The 24,909-nt window shown below is 40.8% G+C and overlaps 1 protein-coding gene across 4 annotated transcripts in view; it reads right to left on the reverse strand.

Moving 5' to 3' along the window:
• Nucleotides 1-6,955: 6,955 nt before the first annotated feature.
• The window catches only part of LOC132870685 (NLR family CARD domain-containing protein 3-like), a 28,056-nt gene continuing 10,102 nt past the window's right edge, over nt 6,956-24,909 (reverse strand). For 2 of the 4 annotated variants that reach the window (XM_060904464.1, XM_060904463.1), the window contains 7 exons: nt 23,202-23,318; nt 22,050-22,103; nt 20,046-21,812; nt 16,574-16,768; nt 15,932-16,105; nt 9,129-9,302; nt 6,956-8,236 (listed from right to left, as the gene is read on the reverse strand). In XM_060904464.1, coding sequence (XP_060760447.1) covers nt 8,227-8,236; nt 9,129-9,302; nt 15,932-16,105; nt 16,574-16,768; nt 20,046-21,812; nt 22,050-22,103; nt 23,202-23,308 — 2,481 coding nt within the window. In that variant the 5' untranslated portion in view covers nt 23,309-23,318 and the 3' untranslated portion in view covers nt 6,956-8,226. Of the gene's footprint in view, nt 8,237-9,128; nt 9,303-15,931; nt 16,106-16,573; nt 16,769-18,991; nt 19,035-20,045; nt 21,813-22,049; nt 22,104-23,201; nt 23,319-24,909 lie in introns of those variants that run through there. The other 2 variants (XM_060904465.1, XM_060904466.1) reach the window with 2 other exon arrangements.

Consider the following 24,909-nt stretch of genomic DNA (forward strand, 5'->3'; position numbering starts at 1 on the left):
CTTTATGATGCCGCCACTGAGCTGCCAGAATTGATTTGACTTGACACAGAGGCTCCAAACAAGCTCAGTGAAAAAGAGGGAGATCTCCCTCCACTCACCCCAGAAAACAGAGAGAATTTTAAGTACTTACCTTCTCTTTCTGTCACATCAGTCCGGTGTAATGGATTTAGAATTCTTACTGACTTCAATATTGGGTTTCCAAAGGGAAACTTCTTTAAAAACTTTTCCACAGCAGCAACATATGCAGCTCTTACACTCCTGTAAGAGAAAAAATTTCACCATCTAATGGCCCTTTTCCACTACCCTTTTTCAGCTCACTTCAGCTCGCTTCAGCTCACTTCAGCCCGACACGGCTCGCGTTTCGACCACGGGCGCAGATAGAGGGGGGGACGGGGGGGATTCGTCCCACCCAGATTTAAATTCACCTCGTTCGGTCCCCCCCACTTATAGGGAGGAAAAAAAGTCTATGATGTCTTTCTTTGCATAAGGCAAACCTCACGGAAAAATCAAAAGACTAATTACCATTCGGTTTATTGAGGTGCACAGCAGTACAGACAGTTGCAACTGCGCAGACTGCACAGGTTGCGAGCTCGAGCTTGGTTGCTATGGTTACCCACAAGTTTGACAGGCATATCGGGGACAGCGCCTCCTAGTTCAGGACCCCAACACGGCATGATGAAGGGTGCCAAAAGGCAGAAAACGATTGCATCGTTAAAAAAAAAAAAGACTGTAAGTAAACTGTGCCTTACTTTATCATATCACCTTGCAATTTTTTGATAGTCTGTTCAAAGTAATGTCGTAGTGAAAGTAAAATCGTACGGAGTAGAGATGCCTTTCTGGTAGCCTCCTTCTTTCGGTGGTAGCCTGTAGATACAGTGCTCAGAAGGCAGTTTTAATGTTTAATCTGGCGTTCCCTGCCATTATTTAAGCGAGCATAGTTTCATAAGGAAACTTTGCGAAGAGTTGTTGACTGACTGCCGCTCACGCAACACACAGGCATAGTTAGAAAGTCAGGATGCACTGGTTTACACTTTACACACACACACGTAGCCCAGCCTCTCGCTATGTTTAACAGTTGGAACTTAGCGGTTTTAAAACTAGTTTTGCAATTTCTGTGTGTGATGATAATGTGTAAACTTTGGATTTCCATAGGCTATGTTAAAATGTTATCATTGTCCTGGCCTGCAGGTAGTTCCTGGTGATGGCAGTGAGGGAGGTGAAATAACATGTATACACACTACCGTTCAAAAGTTTGGGGTCACCCAGACAATTTTGTGTTTTCCATGAAAAGTCACACTTTTATTTACCACCATAAGTTGTAAAATGAATAGAAAATATAGTCAAGACATTTTTCTGGCCATTTTGAGCATTTAATCGACCCCACAAATGTGATGCTCCAGAAACTCAATCTGCTCAAAGGAAGGTCAGTTTTATAGCTTCTCTAAAGAGCTAAACTGTTTTCAGCTGTGCTAACATGATTGTACAAGGGTTTTCTAATCATCCATTAGCCTTCTGAGGCAATGAGCAAACACATTGTACCATTAGAACACTGGAGTGATAGTTGCTGGAAATGGGCCTCTATACACCTATGGAGATATTGCACCAAAAACCAGACATTTGCAGCTAGAATAGTCATTTACCACATTAGCAATGTATAGAGTGTATTTCTGATTAGTTTAAAGTGATCTTCATTGAAAAGAACAGTGCTTTTCTTTCAAAAATAAGGACATTTCAAAGTGACCCAAACTTTTCAACGGTAGTGTGTGTGTGTATGTATATATATATATATATATATATATATATATATATATATATATATATATATATATACACACAAAATGGAATCATTTGCTGACAGCTCAGTCCCCCCCAGTTCAAAAATCCTATCTGCGCCCCTGGTTTCAACTACCAAAAACTAGCACGACTCAGCTCGCTTCAGCCCTGCTTAGCCCCTAAAACTCGCACCGTTTTGGAGTGGGGCTGAAGCGAGCCAAAGCGAGCCGAGTGAGGCTGGGGGCGTGAGCAGACACTCCCCTGTGCACTGATTGGTGAGGAGGAGTGTCCTCACATGCCCACACACGCCCCGCGAGCGCGCTGGGATCTGTAAACACCGTAAACCCGGAAGGAGAAGAATTACGAATTATGAGAATTTCTGAAGCCTTATGCGCCTCGCCTCATCTATACACTCTTGCCAGTATCTGTCCGCGTTGTCGGTGACAACAAGCCACAGCACCAAGACCAGCAACACTAACGACTCCATGTCCTCCATGTTTATTGTTTACTATCCGGGTCGTGAGACTACCGCTTAAAAGCTCACTGATGTCACTGTTTGCGCTGCTTAACGACATCACCTGACGTCCACCCACTTTCGCTAACTCCACCCAATGTGTCCACCCACTTCCAGCCAGCACGGTTCAGCGCGGTTGTAGTCGAAATGCAACTCCAACAGCCCCGCTCAGCCCGACTAGTTCAAAAACTTTAGTTTTTGAATTCTGTAACCACTTGGTGGAAACTACTTGAATTTGTATGGTTTGGTTTTTTTTTTGCACAAATGCAGATAAAAATATCGTGAATAATCACACAAAATCGTCAAGTTTAAAAACTGCACATTAATTCGTTCTCTTATCCTTTATTTTGTGAAGCGCCCTCTTGTGTCTGAAATTGGAAATGTGTAATTTTCTATTTATTTCTGATGCTTTGGAGACTTTATATAAAGGAACCTTCTACATGCAAATATAGTATTTATCATTCTGCCTGAAAATTTCTGTACATGATTATATACAGTGGAAACTCCATATAATGAAATACCTAATAATATAACAAACTTTTTCTCCGGTCCCAGTGAAATCAGTTTGCTTTGCTTTGTATTGTTTATTGACTGCTGATATTCCCTGGTCCCAAGGACCTCGATATAAAGAGTTTCCACTGTATTTATTTATTGATTATAATGGCGATGTTACACTGAAGCATAAGTTGTGGTATTTACTGCTATTGTTCGAAAATACCTTCAAGAGAAACTCATCATGACACAAATTTATTTCAAAACAGTGTGTGATTTCTTCAAGATAATACAGTATGTAATACAGACAGAAGCTTCAACAAGATCCTGCTGGAATGAGTTTGTTTCATTATTGAAATGTTCTCATGGTTGCAAAGACAAGAAATAGATCTTTAGGACTGAGAAAACAATGATAATATTGTGGTTAAAGGGGGAAAAACAAATTACACTTGCTCTTGTGATATACAAGTTGAAAGCTGTTTAAGTTTTTGATGATAAAAAAGTAGATAATCTGATTAAAGGATGAAAAATGTATGAATAAAACAATCACTTTGTTATCATGAGGGAGGGGGAGGGACCTGGAAGTTACACTCATTGACATTTTCTAGCCAAGTCCACTGTCTTCTCAGACCTACTGACTGCAGCTTTAAAGGGTGAGGTTGTGGTGATATTTGTATGGAACTGATGGTTAGTAATCCCTGGTGTGTGGAGGTGAAATTTTTGGTGGATGAGACCCATGAACTCATGTTCTGTCTGGAAAGGGGCGTAGCAGTGCCTTGGGTCTGTGGCCCAAGGTGGGCGGAGCATGGGGAAGGGGCGTGAGGGGGTATCTCCCTCCTGTAAGGGGGGTCTGGGCCTCCCCCAGAAAGTTAAAAAAACCTGGATGTTGTTCGATGCTCTCTGACAGCATTCCTGTGATGAAATAGGTTTTATTTTGCAGATATAAAAAGGTACACTTTGTTATAATTTTCAGCAGCCAGGCCTAAAATCAGTCTGAATGATGTGAACATGCACCACAGGAAAATGTTGCACTGGATTTTCTGATGGCATTTCTGCTCTAAAACAGGTCTTAAAGCTGGAGTCAATAAAATGGAACACATTAATTTTATTATATAGAGTGTCTACAGATGTAATTTTATTACACCAGACAACCAAAAAAAAAACCCAAAAAAAGCAGAGGCAGGGTTGGAGGTTGCCCTGGGATTCACTGCCTTACACTTTTTTTCTGAGAAGGAAAAACTATTATACATCATGAAAAACAAAATACTAGTACTTTAAATGCATAGTGTACATTTATAATTATGTCAACTGGGTTCCACTTTGGGCGGCACGGTGGTGTAGTGGTTAGCGCTGTCGCCTCACAGCAAGAAGGTCCGGGTTCGAGCCCTGTGGCCGGCGAGGGCCTTTCTGTGTGGAGTTTGCATGTTCTCCCCGTGTCCGCGTGGGTTTCCTCCGGGTGCTCCGGTTTCCCCCACAGTCCAAAGACATGCAGGTTAGGTTAACTGGTGACTCTAAATTGAGCGTAGGTGTGAATGTGAGTGTGAATGGTTGTCTGTGTCTATGTGTCAGCCCTGTGATGACCAGGGTGTACCCCGCCTTTCGCCCGTAGTCAGCTGGGATAGGCTCCAGCTTGCCTGCGACCCTGTAGAAGGATAAAGCGGCTAGAGATAATGAGATGAGATGAGATGGGTTCCACTTTAGCATTTACATTTTATTTTGCAAATTCAGGAACTTTTTTTTAAATGTAATTTTAATAAAATGCACTTTTCAAAGTAAATCTTAAAATTCAACATTTTCTCAAGTTTTTCAGAATAAGTGAATTTTTTTATATTTAAGTAAAGATTTAAAAATTATGTTGGTTATTTAATTTTTTTTTCTTGATGTTCATATGGCTTATATCCAAAAATAATCTTTATTTTTTTTTATTTCCCTAAATTCACAATTTTTCATTCAAAACATTACATAAATTCTAACTTCATTAGAACTATTACAAATAAAGGGAAGTTTATGAAGCCAGTTTTATGTAACATTTTGTTAAATCTGTAAACAGTAAAATCCAACACATTATTTCACCAGTCAGCAGATTTAAAATTTCTCCAAAATTCAGGCTCCTGCTTTTCAGTGTAAGGGTGTAGGAAGGGAGTTGACCCAATCTACTGTGCCAGTCAATCTGGCGTGAGCGATAATCGGTTCATTACTCACTTACGTCTGTTTACTGACCTGCCAATGTCTGTGTGAGTGCCTGCTGACCAACGGCTTGTTCATCATTTTGGTCGTCATTTGCATGCTTTAAAAGCACCTTCTTTCCGTTCTGGCTGTAGGTCTTTTCCTCATTACGTAAAAGGCAAATCACAACTACAGACTTGTCAATAAGTTTCTGGCGCCATGTTTCTCGTGGCTGAACATACAGTGGGGCAAAAAAGTATTTAGTCAGTCACCAATTGTGCAAGTTCTCCCACTTAAGAAGATGAGAGAGGCCTGTAATTTTCATCATAGGTACACTTCAACTATGAGAGACAGAATGAGAAAAAAAAAAATCCAGAAAATCACATTGTCTGACTTTTAAAGAATTTATTTGCAAATTATGGTGGAAAATAAGTATTTGGTCAATAACAAAAGTTCATCTCAATACTTTGTTATATACCCTTTGTTGGCAATGACAGAGGTCAAACGTTTTCTGTAAGTCTTCACAAGGTTTTCACACACTGTTGCTGGTATTTTGGCCCATTCCTCCATGCAGATCTCCTCTAGAGCAGTGATGTTTTGGGGCTGTCGCTGGGCAACACAGACTTTCAACTCCCTCCAAAGATTTTCTATGGGGTTGAGATCTGGAGACTGGCTAGGCCACTCCAGGACCTTGAAATGCTTCTTACGAAGCCACTCCTTCGTTGCCCGGGTGGTGTGTTTGGGATCATTGTCATGCTGAAAAACCCAGCCATGTTTCATCTTCAATGCCCTTGCTGATGGAAGGAGGTTTTCACTCAAAATCTCACGATACATGGCCCCATTCATTCTTTCCTTTACACGGATCAGTCGTCCTGGTCCCTTTGCAGAAAAACAGCCTCAAAGCATGATGTTTCCACCCCCATGCTTCACAGTAGGTATGGTGTTCTTTGGATACAACTCAGCATTCTTTCTCCTCCAAACACGACAAGTTGAGTTTTTACCAAAAAGTTATATTTTGGTTTCATCTGACCATATGACATTCTCCCAATCCTCTTCTGGATCATCCAAATGCTCTCTAGCGAACTTCAGACGGGCCTGGACATGTACTGGCTTAAGCAGGGGGACACGTCTGGCGCTGCAGGATTTGAGTCCCTGGTGGCATAGTGTGTTACTGATGGTAGCCTTTGTTACTTTGGTCCCAGCTCTCTGCAGGTCATTCACTAGGTCCCCCCGTGTGGTTCTGGGATTTTTGCTCACCATTCTTGTGATCATTTTGACCCCACGGGGTGAGATCTTGCGTGGAGCCCCAGATTGAGGGAGATTATCAGTGGTCTTGTATGTCTTCCATTTTCTAATAATTGTTCCCACAGTTGATTTATTCACACCAAGCTGCTTACCTATTGCAGATTCAGTCTTCACAGTCTGGTGCAGGTCTACAATTTTGTTTCTGGTGTCCTTTGACAGCTCTTTGGTCTTGGCCATAGTGGAGTTTGGACTGTGACTGTTTGAGGTTGTGGACAGGTGTCTTTTATACTGATAACGAGTTCAAACAGGTGCCATTAATACAGGTAACGAGTGGAAGACAGAGGAGCCTCTTAAAGAAGAAGTTACAGGTCTGTGAGAGCCAGAAAACTTGCTTGTTTGTTGGTGACCAAATACTTATTTTACCGAGGAATTTACCAATTAATTCATTAAAAATCCTACAATGTGATTTCCTGGATTCTTTCCCCCCATTCTGTCTCTCATAGTTGAAGTGTACCTATGATGAAAATTACAGGCCTCTCTCATCTTCTTAAGTGAGAGAACTTGCACAATTGGTGGCTGACTAAATACTTTTTTGCCCCACTGTATTTATCAACTTCTTTTAGCCATTTGTCCCACCATTTATTTTTAATGCCCTGGTCCAACTGTTTAATTCTCTCTTTTTTACACCAATTTCTAAATACTATGGCATATTTTTAGGAAAATCTATCCAAAGTTACATGATTGAATCCAGCGTTGAGACACATGTTTAGTCTGACTTTGGAACCAATCAGAATTTATATGAAGACGCATTAAAAACCTTAGTATTGCTGAGTAATAGTGACAAACACAAACCACTACAGAACAAGACAAGCGACAAAGTATTTACACTTACAGTAAATCAGAAATTACACAGATGCTGAAAATTTCATGATTTGACTTTGATGGAAATCCATTTTTTCGTCTGAGTACTAACACCCAAGTGCTACGAATAAATTTATTTCCAATAACCGTTGGCTTTTTTTGCGAAAAAAAATTCAGTTTAAATACAGAAACTAATTTTATACAACAGAAAAATAATCACACTGTATTTATATATTTAATACTTCAAAATCTAGAGAAAAAAATTAAGAGGCGAACAAAAATGAACAGCTTTGGTCTGATCCTGTAACAAAAAGATCTAATCTACAGTCACAGAGCACATTATTAGGAACACTAATTCATGCTGTTGGTGCCAAATTCTGACCCCACCATCTGTGAGCCTCAGCAGAAATCGAGGTTCATCAGACCAGGCTACGTTTTTTCACTCTTCACCTGTCCAGTTGTGGAGATCCTGTGCCACTGCAGCCTCAGCTTTCTGTACTTGGCTGACAGAAGTGGAACCCGACGTGGTCATCCACCTCAGTGTTCAGTGTGTTGTGCATTTTGAGATGCTTTTCTGCTCACCACAATTGTACAGAGTGGTTATTTGAGTTACTGTAGCCTTTCTGTCAGCTCAAACCAGTCTGGCCGTTCTCCGGTGACTCATCTCATCAACAAGGCGGTTCCATCCAGGTGTTCCTAATAAAGTGCTCAGTGAGTGTATATTAAATACCAATCAAAAGACAAAGTGATAAATGTGCCTTGTAGTGAGTCTCCTCGGGGCTTCCTCAGATTAACTCCCCAAATGGCGATCCTGTCAGGTGAGAATCCCACCAATGTTCTGAAACTGTTCCTGTCCATTTCAGCTCCCTCTTCCACTGACTGGGTTCAGCTCGAGTCCCTGTGCTTTTTCACGTGCTCTTTCAGGGTTTTTAAGGGACTGAGGTCCAGACAGTTCATGCAGATCACAAGTTGTTCCACATTCAGTGTAGAATTGTGTGCAGTCTGATTCACTGTGCACCATGAACACACACTGACCACGTCTCCGAGTCCCTTTCATTTGTTAGAACTAAATGACTGACGTGTTTATGAATATGTTGTCTGTTCCCCAACATGGAAATGCAGGAACACCAGAGTCTTCATCACGGACACACACACACACACACACACACACACGTTCACCGCCAACTGAAACAAAGAAAAACATCTGGATTAATCCCCACACACTGGACTGTGGTACTTCATGACCAACAGCATGTAATCATCTCTGCTCCAAGAGAAACATTATTATCTCCTGTTTCTAATTTAATTCAACATTTATTCAGTCTTATATAATATCTGTGTTCTAACATTGAGCTCCAACAAACGAGAACTTCCACAAGATCTAACAGGAAAGTGAGCAGATGTTTCCCATCACATCAGTGCTCTTATCCAATCACAGGCTTTGGAGCTTTTTAAACAGTAACTAACACTGCGGTGGGTTTGATCTCTTGTTCTACATGTAGATTTAAGTGCAGACTTTAAGAAGAAGCCGAGGTGAATTTTACAGGAACGACAGAAGACACGGTGTGGAGGTGGAGAGCAGGAAGGAGTGTCAGAGTGAGTAAAGTGGCTCCTTAAATCACATTTGTGGCAGTGTGGCATTAAAGATGATCATTTTACTGAGTTTTGAGGAGAGTTGAGAAGAAAGTGTGCTGCTGATCAGAAACAGGGAAAAGCCGAGATCATCTTATTCAGACAAAAGCAGCAGGATGAAGTCAGAGACAGCAGGGTGTCACAAGGAGATGAGGTGTTCATTTACAATCACTCATGCACGCAGACGGGACATTTTGGAGACTCTGACTGACTCCATCTTCTGCTTTCAGATGAATTTTAAATCAATTTTACTGAACAACAAACAGCCTTAAAGACAACTGTGAGGAAGAAGACGGATTAAATAGAACACAGTGAAAATTTCTAAAACTGGTTTAATTTCATGACCTGGTCATGTGACATTTATTGAAATTAAAGAAAAATGATAATGAGGTTAAATTATTATTCTTTTCCCCCCTAACATTCACCTAAAAAGGTTATTACTTACCAGAGTTCCTGTAGTTTGTAATGTTCATCATCCTTAAGAGCAGAGAGCAGCTCCTTTCCTGAGTCTCCTATTTCATTCCCATACACACTCAGTTCTCTCAGGTGTGAGGGGTTTGATCTCAGAGCTGAAGCGAGAGCAGCACAGCCTTCATCTGAGACACCACACCACTCCAACCTGCAGAGACACAATGACACACACTTCACTGCCTCAGTTTATGAACATCAAGATTTGCTTTGATGTTTTTGCTTTGCTTTCTAATGAGCTCTTGGAGAAGTCGTTCGCTCAGAGGTTCACACACTTTTTAAACCCCAGAGTGTGAATTTTTAAAGGGCATATCCTGGACCAATTTAGTGTTTTTTTATATGAAAGTATGTCCCTTTACACACTCATCCTGAAGGGTAATTTTGCACAAGGCCATCTGTCTACAGTAGAAAAAAATAAAATAAAACACGTCTGGAAAAATCCCAAGGGAGTCTGGAGCCATATTGATCCAGATTCGTGATGTCACGTGTGGATCCACCAGCAGGCAGAGAGACCCTGCATAGGTTCAGTACACAGTCTGTGTAGACCAAGTTTAGCAGCTAGCGATTTTGCATTGAAATGATGATAGTTAAAAGCTTCAGCTTCTAAACCCATGGATTCATGTATCAATGCTCATCTATCTATTGTTACATAAATCAAAGTTTTTTCTAATTACTATTATATATTTATATATTTCTTCATTTAGAAGAGTACTGGCTACTGTAGGAGAAAGATGTCATAAGCTACACACGTGGAATCGGCAAAGCAGTGTTGTATATACATTTAATGTGTTTGACAGGTCCCAAGATCTCAAGCCCTGACATGCATGTCCCTTGGTACATGTGAAGTAAGTGTATTATCGCCCAGCGCTTTCGTGTTGTTTACTTTTGTGTGTGTCGATAAATAACATTATCCGTGTACCACACAAACACAGGAACACCTAATTTAGAGTATAGTCTCTCTTATTTCTTATCCTGGCAACAGTCAACTTGTGAATTGCCGATTTTTTTTGGTCTTTTTCTCGGCTCTGCTTGGTCCTTGGCTTTTTCCGGGTGCCTCGCGCGAAGCGCTCCCATTTCTCTCTCATTGTCTGGTCTTTTGGAAAATGATGAGTACTAATCCCATCAAGATTGGTGTCACTACACTGTCCTATATGATACATCCGTTAAACATTTTAATAATTACGTGATAACGTTGAGGGCGGCACGGTGGTGTAGTGGTTAGCGCTGTCGCCTCACTGCAAGAAGGTCCGGGTTCGAGCCCCGTGGCCAGCGAGGGCCTTTCTGTGTGGAGTTTGCATGTTCTCCCCGTGTCCACGTGGGTTTCCTCTGGGTGCTCCGGTTTCCCCCACAGTCCAAAGACATGCAGGTTAGGTTAACTGGTGACTCTAAATTGACCGTAGGTGTGAATGTGAGTGTGAATGGTTGTCTGTGTCTATGTGTCAGCCCTGTGATGACCTGGCGACTTGTCCAGGGTGTACCCCGCCTTTCGCCGATAGTCAGCTGGGATAGGCTCCAGCTTGCCTGCGACCCTGTAGAACAGGATAAAGCGGCTAGAGATAATGAGATGAGATCAGATAACGTTGAAGAAATTTGCAGAAAACCACCAGGTCGTATTCTCATAAACAAACCAACGCTGACATGGGATTCAGAAGGAGGCGTCCCACACGTGACATCATGAAAATCAGTGTTTACCGGGAAATCCAAATGCCAAGTATTTTAAGAGGCGGACAAATTTGCCATAAATGGCTTGATTTCAACTGAATTTTTCCGGTATTGCGCAAGGTAAAAAAAATTGCACAAAATGTGACAGATATTTGACCAAAGTTTAATATAAAATTAGAGAATTACATTGATCTTGCTCCTAAATATACCCAAGATGTGCACTTTAAATGGTTTATTCAGGACTGACAAGAACAAGTGTGACTGTTTTCTTTAGACAGAATATGTTTGTCTACGATTCTGACTGGGATGAAGATTAGACCATGTTTTATTATTAAAGAAAACCAGGTAATGTCAAAGTCTTCAAAAACTTTTTTGCAAACACAAGGAGTGAAATTATTTTTTTTAAAATCCCCTGTTATTTATGAAGAAACATTGTGTAGGTCTTAAAATTGGTGAATTTTTCCAAGTATGTGAAATAATTTTAATTTCAGAAGAGAAAACGTCTATTCTTCATTACAACTCTCTCTCTCTCTCTCTCTCTCTCTCTCTCTCTCATGTTGAGATGTTTTTTTTTCTTCTGTGTAAAACACACTGGCCCACACTCCATTCCCTCCCAGTGAAGCCGTGTGTCTGGGAGGGGCTCAAAATGATGTTAAATCCTCTTGTCCAATGAGCTTTCATCTTTCTGCTCATTAAAATAGCGAGTACACAAACACCTAACAGACACTAATAGATGCAGAGGCTTCAGTGGGGGTCTGTTAGCTCTGTGTCAGGGGCTTTTCACACAGGCCGCACTGTTCACCACGAAACAGTGTGAGTTTAATGAACAAACAGCGCGATATTGCAGTGAGATACTCCATCAATCTGAGTCACTAAAATATTCAACGACACCAAGACTGATAGATAAAAGAGACACTTTGGGAAACGTTTCACTGCTGCATTTTAATGAAATGTGAGGGGAAGCCGGGCTTCCAGTGCCATCTTAAGCAATCACCATTGACAGAGATGGACTGAAAGATTATCTCTCATCTCATTATCTCTAGCTGCTTTTATCCTGTTCTACAGGGTCGCAGGCAAGCTGGAGCCTATCCCAGCTCACGGGCGCAGATAGAGGGGGGGATGGGGGGGGATTTGTCCCACCCAGATTTAAATTCACCTCCTTCGGTCCCCCCCACTTATAGGGAGGAAAAAACGTCTATGCTGTCTTATTTCTTTGCATAAGGCAAACCTCACGGAAAAATCAAAAGACTAATTACCATTCGGTTTATTGAGGTGCACAGCAGTACAGACATAGCTGCAACTGCGCAGACTGCACAGGTTGCGAGCTCGAGCTTGGTTGCTATGGTTACAAGTTTGACAGGCATATCGGGGACAGCGCCTCCTAGTTCAGGACCCCAATACGGCATGATGAAGGGTGCCAAAAGGCAGAAAACAATTGCATCGTTTTTAAAAAAAAAAACGACTGTAAGTAAACTGTGCCTTACTTTATCATATCACCTTGCAATTTTTTGATAGTCTGTTCAAAGTAATGTCGTAGTGAAAGTAAAATCGTACGGAGTAGAGATGCCTTTCTGGTAGCCTCCTTCTTTCGGTGGCAGCCTGTAGATACAGTGCTCAGAAGGCAGTTTTAATGTTTAATCTGGCGTTCCCTGCCATAATTTCAGCGAGCATATTGTTTCATAAGGAAACTTTGCGAAGAGTTGTTGACTGACTGCCGCTCACACAACACACAGGCATAGTTAGAAAGTCAGGATGCACTGGTTTACACTTTACACACACACACACGTAGCCCAGCCCAGGCCCGGCGCCAGGAACAGTTTACTAAGGGGGCAATTAGAAATCGCAAGGGGGCAAATATTTTTCATATAGTGTGTAGTAGTGATGGCGGTCTGACAACGTGTTTCAAACAATTAACTGCGCCAACCACAAAACCACGGCCCCGAAGGTTGCTTTAGTCCGGGAAAATCATGTGGCATATTACCAGGGCAGTTGCGCTTTATCAACCCCCGTGCCCACCTGTTAACCCTCCCCTCCGATTTTCTCACAGACACGCGGTACAACCGGAAAGATGCCAAACATAAAACAACACACACAAACCTACAGGCAAGTCCTTTACATTTAAAATACATACAAATAGCTCCGCGGCATGAAAACAAAACGTCAATGCAAGTCTAAGGTACTTGGCTCGGCGGCCAAAATCTCATCTCATCTCATCTCATTATCTCTAGCCGCTTTATCCTTCTACAGGGTCGCAGGCAAGCTGGAGCCTATCCCAGCTGACTACGGGCGAAAGGCGGGGTACACCCTGGACAAGTCGCCAGGTCATCACAGGGCTGACACATAGACACAGACAACCATTCACACTCACATTCACACCTACGGTCAATTTAGAGTCACCAGTTAACCTAACCTGCATGTCTTTGGACTGTGGGGGAAACCGGAGCACCCGGAGGAAACCCACGCGGACACGGGGAGAACATGCAAACTCCACACAGAAAGGCCCTCGCCGGCCACGGGGCTCGAACCCGGACCTTCTTGCTGTGAGGCGACAGCGCTAACCACTACACCACCGTGCCGCCGCGGCCAAAATCATAATTAAAAAAAAAAATACGCGGTTGCACCAGTAATAGCCTTCCTGACTCGCACTGAGTCAACGCTAACCACTTAATCCGTGATCCCAGTTTAGGCGTGTAGGGGACTAAACACTCTGAAGTGATGAATTTTCACCCCCGCTGCATGGGGGGTGACGTCAACGACACATTCTTACGCTATTTGCGCACAAAGCGGACCATATATGAACATATACACCGACATAAACGGAGATAAACTTAGCCTACAAAGAAAGAAAATGGATTCACAATAATGTGATTGAATTCGTTTAATTCGGTGGGGGAAAGACTACTCCCGTAAACTGACTGATACAGGATATTGCAGAGACAGTGCACTTGTAAGTGTGCATGTAAAACCCCCGCCCGCACAACCCTTGTCCTTATCACAGGTCTGTGTGTGCGCGGCTGTGTTACACATACACCCACAATAACTAGTCCCCAGTAGTTAGGATTGATACATATGTCTAAAACAGGGTTAATATTAAATTCAGGCTTTTTGAAATAATCCTACCTTAATACAGTTGAATTCTATGATTGCAACGTAAGAATCATAACAACCAATCAGATTTGTTCTACCGTGCCAGTTTTAGTAGTGATTTATGTGAAATGTATTTTTGTGCAATGCGCAACCACTTAATATTTCGTATTTGAAAATGAAAATTATTAATACGTCTATAATACATTATATTTTCATAAGAAAACAATTAAGTGATCTGAGTCTCCGTTGAGGGGGCGGGGCTGTAGCCACGAGGGGGCGACGCCCCCTTTCGCCCCCCCATGGCGCCGGGCCTGGCCCAGCCTCTCGCTATGTTTAACAGTTGGAACTTAGCGGTTTTAAAACTAGTTTTGCAATTTTTGTGCGCGATGATAATGTGTAAACTTTGGATTTCCATAGGCTATGTTAAAATGTTATCATTGTCCTAGCCTGCAGGTAGTTCCTGGTGATGGCAGTGAGGGAGGTGAAATAACATGTATACACACTACCGTTCAAAAGTTTGGGGTCACCCAGACAATTGTGTTTTCCATGAAAAGTCACACTTTTATTTCCCACCATAAGTTGTAAAATGAATAGAAAATATAGTCAAGACATTTTTCTGGCCATTTTGAGCATTTAATCGACCCCACAAATGTGATGCTCCAGAAACTCAATCTGCTCAAAGGAAGGTCAGTTTTATAGCTTCTCTAAAGAGCTAAACTGTTTTCAGCTGTGCTAACATGATTGTACAAGGGTTTTCTAATCATCCATTAGCCTTCTGAGGCAATGAGCAAACACATTGTACCATTAGAACACTGGAGTGAGAGTTGCTGGAAATGGGCCTCTATACACCTATGGAGATATTGCACCAAAAACCACACATTTGCAGCTAGAATAGTCATTTACCACATTAGCAATTTATAGAGTGTATTTCTGATTGGTTTAAAGTGATCTTCATTGAAAAGAACAGTGCTTTTCTTTCAAAAATAAGGACATTTCAAAGTGACCCCAAACTTTTGAACGGTACTGTGTGTGTGTGTGTATATATATACACACACACACACACATATATACACAAAATGGAATCATTTGCTGACAGCTCAGTCCCCCCCAGTTCAAAAATCCTATCTGCGCCCCTGTCCCAGCTGACTACGGGCGAAAGGCGGGGTACACCCTGGACAAGTCGCCAGGTCATCACAGGGCTGACACATAGACACAGACAACCATTCACACTCACATTCACACCTACGGTCAATTTAGAGTCACCAGTTAACCTAACCTGCATGTCTTTGGACTGTGGGGGAAACCGGAGCACCCGGAGGAAACCCACGCGGACACGGGGAGAACATGCAAACTCCGCACAGAAAGGCCCTCGCCGGCCACGGGACTCGAACCTTCCGGAGCACCCGGACCTTCTTGCTGTGAGGCAACAGCGCTAAGCACTACACCACCGTGCCGCCGGACTGGAAGATTATTTACTATTTTAAATTATTATTATTATTTCTTCTTCTATTTGAAAAATTCTAAATAACAAAAGGATGGTTGTTGTGGCTTTCAGTTTCCTGGAAGTTCTTTTCTCTTCATTTTTAATCTTTATTTAAAAGCCATTTTTATCCATTTATTTTTTTACTGCATCAGTTCTGTGGCATTAATGTCTCAGTTTAGTTTTTAAACTCTATATTCCTGAGATCGTTTCCACCATGTCACTGCTGCTTTAAACCCTGCAGCTCACACAGAGGGCAGTTAGTTTGTGTCTCAGGTGCAGTTTGTGTGATTAGTTACAGTGTTGTAGTAAATTTCACAGTGATTTCAGACACATGGCAGTCGGATCAAGTCCCGTTTTGTGCTGCAGCTTCTCACATACGTCCATCTGACCCAAAGACTCTGTGACAAATCATCAGTGTGCAGTGAAAAGAAACAATCTTCCTCCTCAGGACATTGATGATGAACCTAAAACCTCTGCTTCAGCCTCACTATTAGAGAATGTGTCTTACTGAGGAGCAGGTCATGTGACTCTCAGAGAGATGCTCTTACGCCAGTGTCTCCAGTTTACAGTGAGGATTCTCCAGTACAGCACAGAGACGCTTCACTCCTGAGTCTCCCAGGTTATTATTATTCAGACCCAGTTCTCTCAGGTGTGAGGGGTTTGATCTCAGAGCTGAACTCAGAGCAGCACAGCCTTCATCTGAGACACCACAACCACACAAACTGCAGAGACACAATGACACACACTTCATCAACAGATTTTCATCTTGGTGTAATAGTGGTTGTGAAGATGATGTCTCTCATGTTGGACTGTCTCTATTCTCTTCACCAATCACAAGCTATTATTAATAATGACTCAAACATTCCCACTGTTACTGACATTAAGTTTACTCGAGGTGCAAATGATTCAGCAAAAAGTCAATAATTTAAAGGTTTAAGTGAAGAGTCAGGTTTTGTAGAATTTATCTCTGCTTGACTGGATTTTTAATGATCACATATTTAATTGTAAAGACATTTTAATTATTTCTTGAAAGTAAAAGTGATTTTGAGGAGAAATGATCACTTCATGACTAATATATTTGCTCTGCATGTTTTACTTTTACAGAAAAGTTTAATTGATAAACAACACTGTATACAACTATTAACTGCTGCTTTAGTGAGTTATTGTGACTCTCAGAGAGATGATCTTACTGCAGTGTCTCCACTTTACAGTGAGGATTCTCCAGTACAGCACAGAGACGCTTCACTCCTGAGTCTTCTAGTTTATTCCAAGACAGATCCAGTGTCTTCACAGTCAGATGCAGTTCTCTCAGACTGGAGGTTTCTGAGTTGAGCACTGAGACCAGAGCTTTAGCGCTTCTCCCTTCAATTGTCTCACAACTGATCCTGACGGAAATAAAATAATACATAATAAACTCACACAAATGATCAAACAGGTCCTCAAATCTTTCACTGCACCATTTCATTTTCATAAATGACAAAAGTACAAACTCCGAGTCGAAAACACACTGAAATGCTGTAACAGTAATTCACAGTTCGAGCTGTTTGGATTTGAGTTTTCTGCTGCGCACGTCATCACTGACACATGGGATAAACACGCAACATCAAATCTGATCACCAAATCGGGAAATAAGAGTCTGATCTCAAATATTTATAAGAGGAGAAAGGAAAAGAGTTTCAAAAGTCAGGTTTAGATGAAGCAGGCAGAGTTCGAGGCAGAGTCATATTTATCTGAACAGATCAGACATTTGATTTGTTCTCTAATTAGTGAGCGACTGAAATGATCACAGCCCAGTGCTGAAGGAGTTTTATGGAGCTACTCATGATGAGTCAGGGCTCAACATTAAGGACTGCCCGATTGCCCGGAGAAAGTGAAACATGCATTCGGGCAGGTGGGATAGAGTGGTGCTTGAAAGTTTGTGAACCCTTTTGAATTTTCTATATTTCTGCCTAAATATGACCTAAAACATCATCAGATTTTCCCACAAGTCCTAAAAGTAGATAAAATGAACCCAGTTAAACAAATGAGACAAAAATGTGATACTTTGTCATTTATTTATTGAGGAAAATGATCCAATATTACATATCTGTGAGTGGCAACAGTATGTGAACCTCTAGGATTCTGAGTTAATTTGAAGGTGAAATTAGAGTCAGGTGTTTTCAATCAATATGATGACAATCAGGTGTGAGCGGGCACCCTGTTTTCTTTAAAGAACAGGGATCTATCAAAGTCTGATCTTCACAACACATGTTTGTGGAAGTGTATCATGGCATGAACAAAGGAGATTTCTAAGGACCTCAGAAAAAGCATTGTTGATGCTCATCAGGCTGGAAAAGGTTACAAAACCATCTCTAAAGAGTTTGGACTCCACCAATCCACAGGCAGACAGATTGTGTACAAATGGAGGAAATTCAAGACCATTGTTTCCCACCCCAGGAGTGGTGGACCAACAAAAATGACTCCAAGAGCAAGGCATGTAATAGTTGGCGAGGTCACAAAGGACCCCAGGGTAACTTCTAAGCAACTGAAGGTCTCTCTCACATTGGCTAATGTTAATGTTCATGAGTCCACCATCAGGAGAACACTGAATGCATGGCAGGGTTGCAAGGAGAAAGCCACTGCTCTCCAAAAAGAACATTGCTGCTCGTCTGCAGTTTGGTAAATATCACGTGGACAAGCCAGAAGGCTATTGGAAAAATGTTTTGTGGATGGAGGAGACCAAAATAGAACTTCTTGGTTTAAATGAGGAACGTTATGTTTGGAGAAAGGAAAACACTGCATTCCAGCATAAGAACCTCATCCCATCTGTGAAACATGGTGGTGGTAGTATCATGGTTTGGGCCTGTTTTGCTGCATCTGGGCCAGGACGGGTTGCCAGCATTGATGGAACAATGAATTCTGAATTATACCAGTGAATTCTGAAGGAAAATGTCAGGACATCTGTCCATGAACTGAATCTCAAGAGATGGTGAGTCATGCAGCAAGATAACGACCCTAAGCACACAAGTCGTTCTCCTAAAGAATGGTTAAGAAGAGTAAAGTTAATGTTTTGGAATGGCCAAGTCAAAGTCCTGACCTTAATCCAATCGAAATGTTGTGGAAGGACCTGAAGTGAGCAGTTCATGTGAGGAAACCCACCAACGTCCCAGAGTTGAAGCTGTTCTATCCAAAGGAATGGGCTAAAATTCCTCCAAGCCGGTGTGCAGGACTGATCAACAGTTACCACAAATGTTTAGTTGCAGTTATTGCTGCACAAGGGGGTCACACCAGATACTGAAAGCAAAAGTTCACATACTTTTGCCACTCACAGACATGTAATATTGGATCATTTTCCTCATTAAATAAATGACCGAGTATAATATTTTTGTCTCATTTGTTTAATTGGGTTCTCTTTATCTACTTTTAGGACTTGTGTGAAAAATCTAATGATGTTTTAGGTCATATTTATGCAGCAATATAGAAAATTCTAAAAAGTTCACAAACTTATAGTGTGTGTGTGTGTGTGTGTGTGTGTGTGTGTGTGTGTGTGTGTGTGTGTGTGATGCCAGGTGCTCCTTATTTGTTCCTGGTGCCAGTGATTTACAGACTGGACATGTTCTTCCCCTTACACTCTGTGTGTTGTCTCTCCCTGTCTGACCTGAAATCAAAGAGCTACAGCATGGAAAAGAACAAAATCTGTGAGGGTCAACAGAACAAAAAAAATTAAAACTTATCAAGATTTCAGAATATTAAAACAAAATATTAATCATGTAATAAATTTATATTATGATGTAATAAAAGTAAATAAAAATGGTGTTTCTAATGAGTTCTCTGTGAAAGTCTGTTTTTACCACTTGAATAAAACCTTTTATCAGGTCATAATAACAGTAAAGTTTTTAAATTATAATTCTGAATTACTACAAACTCCACATGGTTCTATCCGCCCAGTGTCTGCGTCATTACATTCCACTAATAACACAAATTTAATGTGGAGAGATGTGAAGAAAAAGATTTTCAAACTAAACTCAGTGAAGGTTTTACACAGGGGAAAAACCCCTCAGTGTTTATTGGACATTGGAGCCTGTAATAATGGTGTAATTTGTAAACATTGTAAATAAACTATAAGTATAAAATTCTGTCTGATTAAGTGCTTCATTTTTGGAAATTTGCTGTTTGTGTCATTAGTTGGCTATTATGTAAACATTTTTCTCCAACTGGTCTCCACATGTTTAATAGCTGCCCTTCAGTATTATTCAATTCTACATGCAACTGTTATCCCCTAATTTCTACAGGCTTTCTATCATATTCTACACACTTTTTATTCTACAGGTTTTACAAGCAAGTCACTGCATTCAGTAGGTTGTTTCCAAGTCATTAGTTTCTGTAAATGCATCGTGGCAACAATACAACACCTTGATATGAGAAAACAATAAAACATGAATCTTAAAAAAAAGTACTTTTGAATACGTCAGTATTTTTAAAAGCAAATCCTCCAGTACTGTAACTCAAGTAAAAATTTGACTGAACAACTTTCACTTGCATTGCAGTAACATTTGACCAGGAGGATCTTTACTTTCACTCGAGTCATGGAGTTGTGGATTTTGTCCCAAAGTGCAGATTTGTCAAAGTGCTTTCAGTTTCTCTCTTTCTAACAGTAGAACAGTTATATTCAACTTTACTTACATTGCTTTTCTGGATGCTGCAATCACAGGCATCACCTTCACAAGAACCTCATCTGGTATCTTCTCTGTACTGGTATATTTACTCAGATCAAACTCCTCCAGCTCCTGTGCTGAAGTCAGTAACACAAACGCCAGAGCAGACCACTGTGAAGCAGAGAGTTCACTTTGTTTTCCAGATTTCAGGTAGCATTGGATTTCCTTCACGAGAGAATCGTCACCCAGTTCATTCAGACAGTGGAACAGATTGATGGATTTTTCTGCAGGAAGATCATCTCTACTGATCTTCTCCTTAATGTACTGAACTGTTTCCTCTTTGCTCTGGGAGCTACTTCCTGTCCGTGTTACGAAGTCATGTAAGAGTTTCTGATTGGACTCTAGTGAGAGACCCAGAAGAAAGCGGAGGAACAGATCCAAATGTCCAGTCTGACTTTTTAAGGTCTGACCTACAGCAATCTTGTGTACATCTGAAATTGTCTTGGACCGACTGTGATCAAGAACATTTCCCTTTTCCTTCATGAAGGTCAGATGCACATACAGAGCTGCGAGATGCTCCTGAACGCTCAGATGAACAAAGCAGTACACTTTACTCTGGTGAAGCCCAACTTCCTCTCTGAAGATCTGTGTACACACACCTGAGTACACTGCTGCTTCTGTCACATCAATGCCACACTCTCTCAGGTCTTCCTCATAGAAGATCAGGTTGCCTTTCTTCAGCTGCTGAAAAGCCAGTTTTCCCAGTTTGAGAAGTATTTCTTCATCACTCTCCTGCTTCTTTGAGTACTTTCCGCTGATGATGTTTGTCTGAGTGATGAGGAAGTGTGTGTACATTTGAGTCAGAGTCTTGGGGATCTCTCCACTCTCTGCTTCACCCAACATTCTCTCTAGAACAGCGGTTGAAATCCAGCAGAAGACTGGGATTTGGCACATGATGTAGAGGCTTCTTAATGACTTCAGGTGTGTGATGATGTTTTTGGCCAGGCTCTGATCACTGACCCTCTTCCTGAAGTACTCCTCCTTCTGGGGGTCATTGAACCCTCGTACCTCTGTGACTCGGTGGACATGTTCAGAGGGGATTTGATCAGCTGCTGCTGGTCGGGAGGTGATCCAGATGAAAGCAGAGGGAAGCAGATTCCCTTTGATCAGGTTTATCAGCAGCACATGCACTGATGCTGATTCAGTTACATCACACACTCTCACTGTGTTCTGAAAATCCAGCGGGAAACGACACTCGTCCAATCCATCAAAAATGAACAGAACCTTTCCAATCCTGGACATTTCTGTTTCTTTAGTTTCATTGAAACAGACATGAAGCAGCTCCATCAGACTCAGTTTTTGGTCCTTCATCAGATTCAGCTCTCTGAAAGGAAGTGGAAATATGAGGTGGACGTCCTGATTTGCTTTCCCTTCAGCCCAGTCCACAATGAACTTCTGCACAGAGACTGTTTTTCCAATACCAGCCACTCCCTTCGTCACTACAGTTCTGATGGGTTCGTCTTCTTCAGATAAGGGCTTAAAGATGTCGTTGCATTTGATTGGTGTTTCCTCTGTTGTTTTTCTCCTGGATGCTGCCTCAATCTGTCTCACCTCATGTTCTTTATTGACGTCTCCACTGTCTCCCTCTGTGATGTAGAGCTCTGTGAAGATCTCATTCAGGAGCACTCGGTTTTCCTGCTTTATTATCACTCCATTTAAACACTGAAACGTCTTCATCAGATTTAATCTGAATTTTTTCAGGACTTCATTTCCAGCAGCAGATTCTGGGGCGTGTCTGTGTGACAGGTTGAAGTAGGAAGACATGGTGAGACATGGGCTCCAATTATTACAGTTTAAGATCACAGTGTTTCTGACTGGATTCCACAGAGTTCTTTATAATGTTCTCACTGTGCATTTGTTTTATTCTCCTGTATGTTTTCTATAATCTAATCAGTCTCTATGAAATAACAGCAGAGAGGTTTATAATACCAGTGCATCAGTGTCACAGTCATGGTGTTGGGTTTGATCTTACCCTGCATCTGTGATGATGATCTTTTCTCTTCTGTCTCCTGCTTTCTGTAAATCACTGGGAACAAAAATTGTTGCTGTTAAAGAGAATAATTTTCATCCTACAATCTAAACTTCAGCTCTAATTTTACTACAATAATCCTTTATGAGTGCATTAACATTTAGAGAGCACAGTGCTGAATACAAAACGACAAAAATATTGCAGAACTGGAGAAAAAGTACCTGCCCCAGTTTTAATTTGAGTTTCTCGTTTTTCTTTCCTATATGGTCATTAGGGATGGAACAGAATATCACTCCATCATGCAGAATGAACAGATAATGTGTTTTAAATTGATACAAAAGCAGATGTGTATTTTTCAGAAAGCCAGTCAGAAATGTTCAGAGGTATAAAACCTGTAACTGGATCCAGAATTATACTCCACCCTGGATGATCCACCAGTCCATCATTTTAGGGGCAATTTAGTGATCAGTCGACCTACTGACATGTTTTTGGGAGGTGGGAGTTCAGGTTGAGGAAAATGCTGATCTTCATTATTATTAATAAATACTGTAATGTCAGTGATGTGATTTATGGTAAATAGTCATTGTGTTCATACAAAGGGTTTCCATTTTCTATTATATTTTACAGAAACACTCAGACACATCGCTTTTCATGGAGACACGGCCAAGTAACAGTGATCTCTATGGGGCCGTTTTGTTTAATACAAAACAACAATGTTGTTACTTTGCACTTACTATTAATTTTAGAATCAGTGTTGATTCTGTTTCATGACATTTTATTGCATATTTATTTTCTCTTAGAACAGTTCAATGTTTATTATTATTAGTAGTAGTAGTAGTATTAGTATTAGTAGTAGTAGTCGTAGTAGTAATCGCCATTAGATTTTCTTTTTTGCTTATATTCGCATTTCTTGCTTCAGCATTTAAGACATTACCTGTCAGACATTTTGACCTTTATAAATGTTTGCACTTTTTCCTCTAAAGCTTTGAATGAAAGTATTTGTTATATCACTGAAGACCAAGAAGCTATTGTATAATATAAACTGTGTAGTAGAATGATAGGCACTATAATATATATTCAATCAAAATAGCTGCTAATGACAGTGTAATACAGCCTTTAACTATGAATTTAACTATGAGAATTATGGGATGTTACCTGTGAACAGATGAGGAGGCTCTATTGTTAAAGTCCAAAGGAAAAACCATAGACCGATCACTGTTCATGGAGACACGGCTGGGTTCTGGTGGGTCTGATCTCTTCATCTGGAGTTCACTGTACAACATTATAGAGGAGGCATGAGACAGAATTTCATTTTCTCAGATATCACAATACAAAATACTGGGAGAGACAAATTTGCTGCTTATATCATGGATTGCTATATTTCTGTTTAACCCTTTGATGCAAAACATATGCACACCCCTTCTAATGCACAACATGGGTCAAAAATGACCAGCATTCATTTTCCAGGTTATTTCATTCTGACTGAGTTTTTCTTTGTTCTATTTTTTGAAACCAATTTATTTTATGATTAAATATTCCAAGTATTCTTTAAATATCTTGTTTTTAATTACCACAAATCATTAATTTAATTTTTTCTTTCCTACTTTATGAACAAAAATACTTTTTATATTACTACACATGGGTCATCCAAGTGTGATTTAAAATTAAATATCTTAATACTATAATAATAGGGTGGCATAGTGGTGTAGTGGTTAGCGCTGTCGCCTCACAGGAAGAAGGTCCGGGTTCGAGCCCCGTGGCCGGCGAGGGCCTTTCTGTGTGGAGTTTGCATGTTCTCCCCGTGGGTTTCCTCCGGGTGCTCCGGTTTCCCCCACAGTCCAACGACATGCAGGTTAGGTTAACTGGTGACTCTAAATTGACCGTAGGTGTGAATGTGAGTGTGAATGGTTGTCTGTGTCTATGTGTCAGCCCTGTGATGACCTGGCGACTTGTCCAGGGTGTACCCCGCCTTTCGCCCGTAGTCAGCTGGGATAGGCTCCAGCTTGCCTGCGACCCTGTAGAACAGGATAAAGCGGCTGGAGATAATGAGATGAGATGAGACTATAATAATAATTTGTTTCAAGTAATTAATTTAGCAGTGAATGGGGCCAGTTATTCATTTATTAACTATGTAGTTAGCTAAGCCAACTACAATAAAATTAGCTAACTAAAGTAGAATATGTCAACAGCTCGGTAGCTAATAGTAATTACTTGTAACTTTCTGACAAGTAATCTACTCACTCTCAAGGGAACCTAAACATAATCAATTTTTTTCTAAGGTAATGTTAGAACAATTGAAAAACATTACTGACATGTATTAGATGGGCAAAGGGCGCTGTGCTGAGCTGTGAAATGTCTGACACAAGCACAATTCACAGTTCCCACCAAATGCTGGAGTAAATGCATGCGGGTTGTTTCTGACCCGTGTGTAAACTTGATGTAGAATTACAAAACCTGTGCTTGTTCATAACTTAAGAAAGGAAAAATAAAAATGATGATTTGTGCTAAACATAAACAATATATTTACTGCATATTTGGAAAAGTAAATGACAAAATTAATTTATTTCAAAAGTATATCATAGAAACACTCAGCCATACATGAAATAACCTGGAAAATGAATGCAGGTCGTTTTTGACCCATGTTGTGCATTAGAAGGGTAGTGATACAAAATGGGTTTTTATTCAAAAAAGGAAAAAATAAAATAAGGATGTATGATTATCAAAAACAAGTTAATTGAGGAATACCTTGAATACTGAATGATGGAATTAATTTATTGCAAAGATATAGAACATAAAAACTCAGCCGGGTCACTTTTGACCCATGTTTTGCATCAAAGGATTAATATTCTTTATGAGCTCTACC

Source organism: Neoarius graeffei, chromosome 22 (assembly GCF_027579695.1).
Source record: "Neoarius graeffei isolate fNeoGra1 chromosome 22, fNeoGra1.pri, whole genome shotgun sequence".
In the NCBI taxonomy this organism is placed as follows: Eukaryota; Metazoa; Chordata; class Actinopteri; order Siluriformes; family Ariidae; genus Neoarius; species Neoarius graeffei.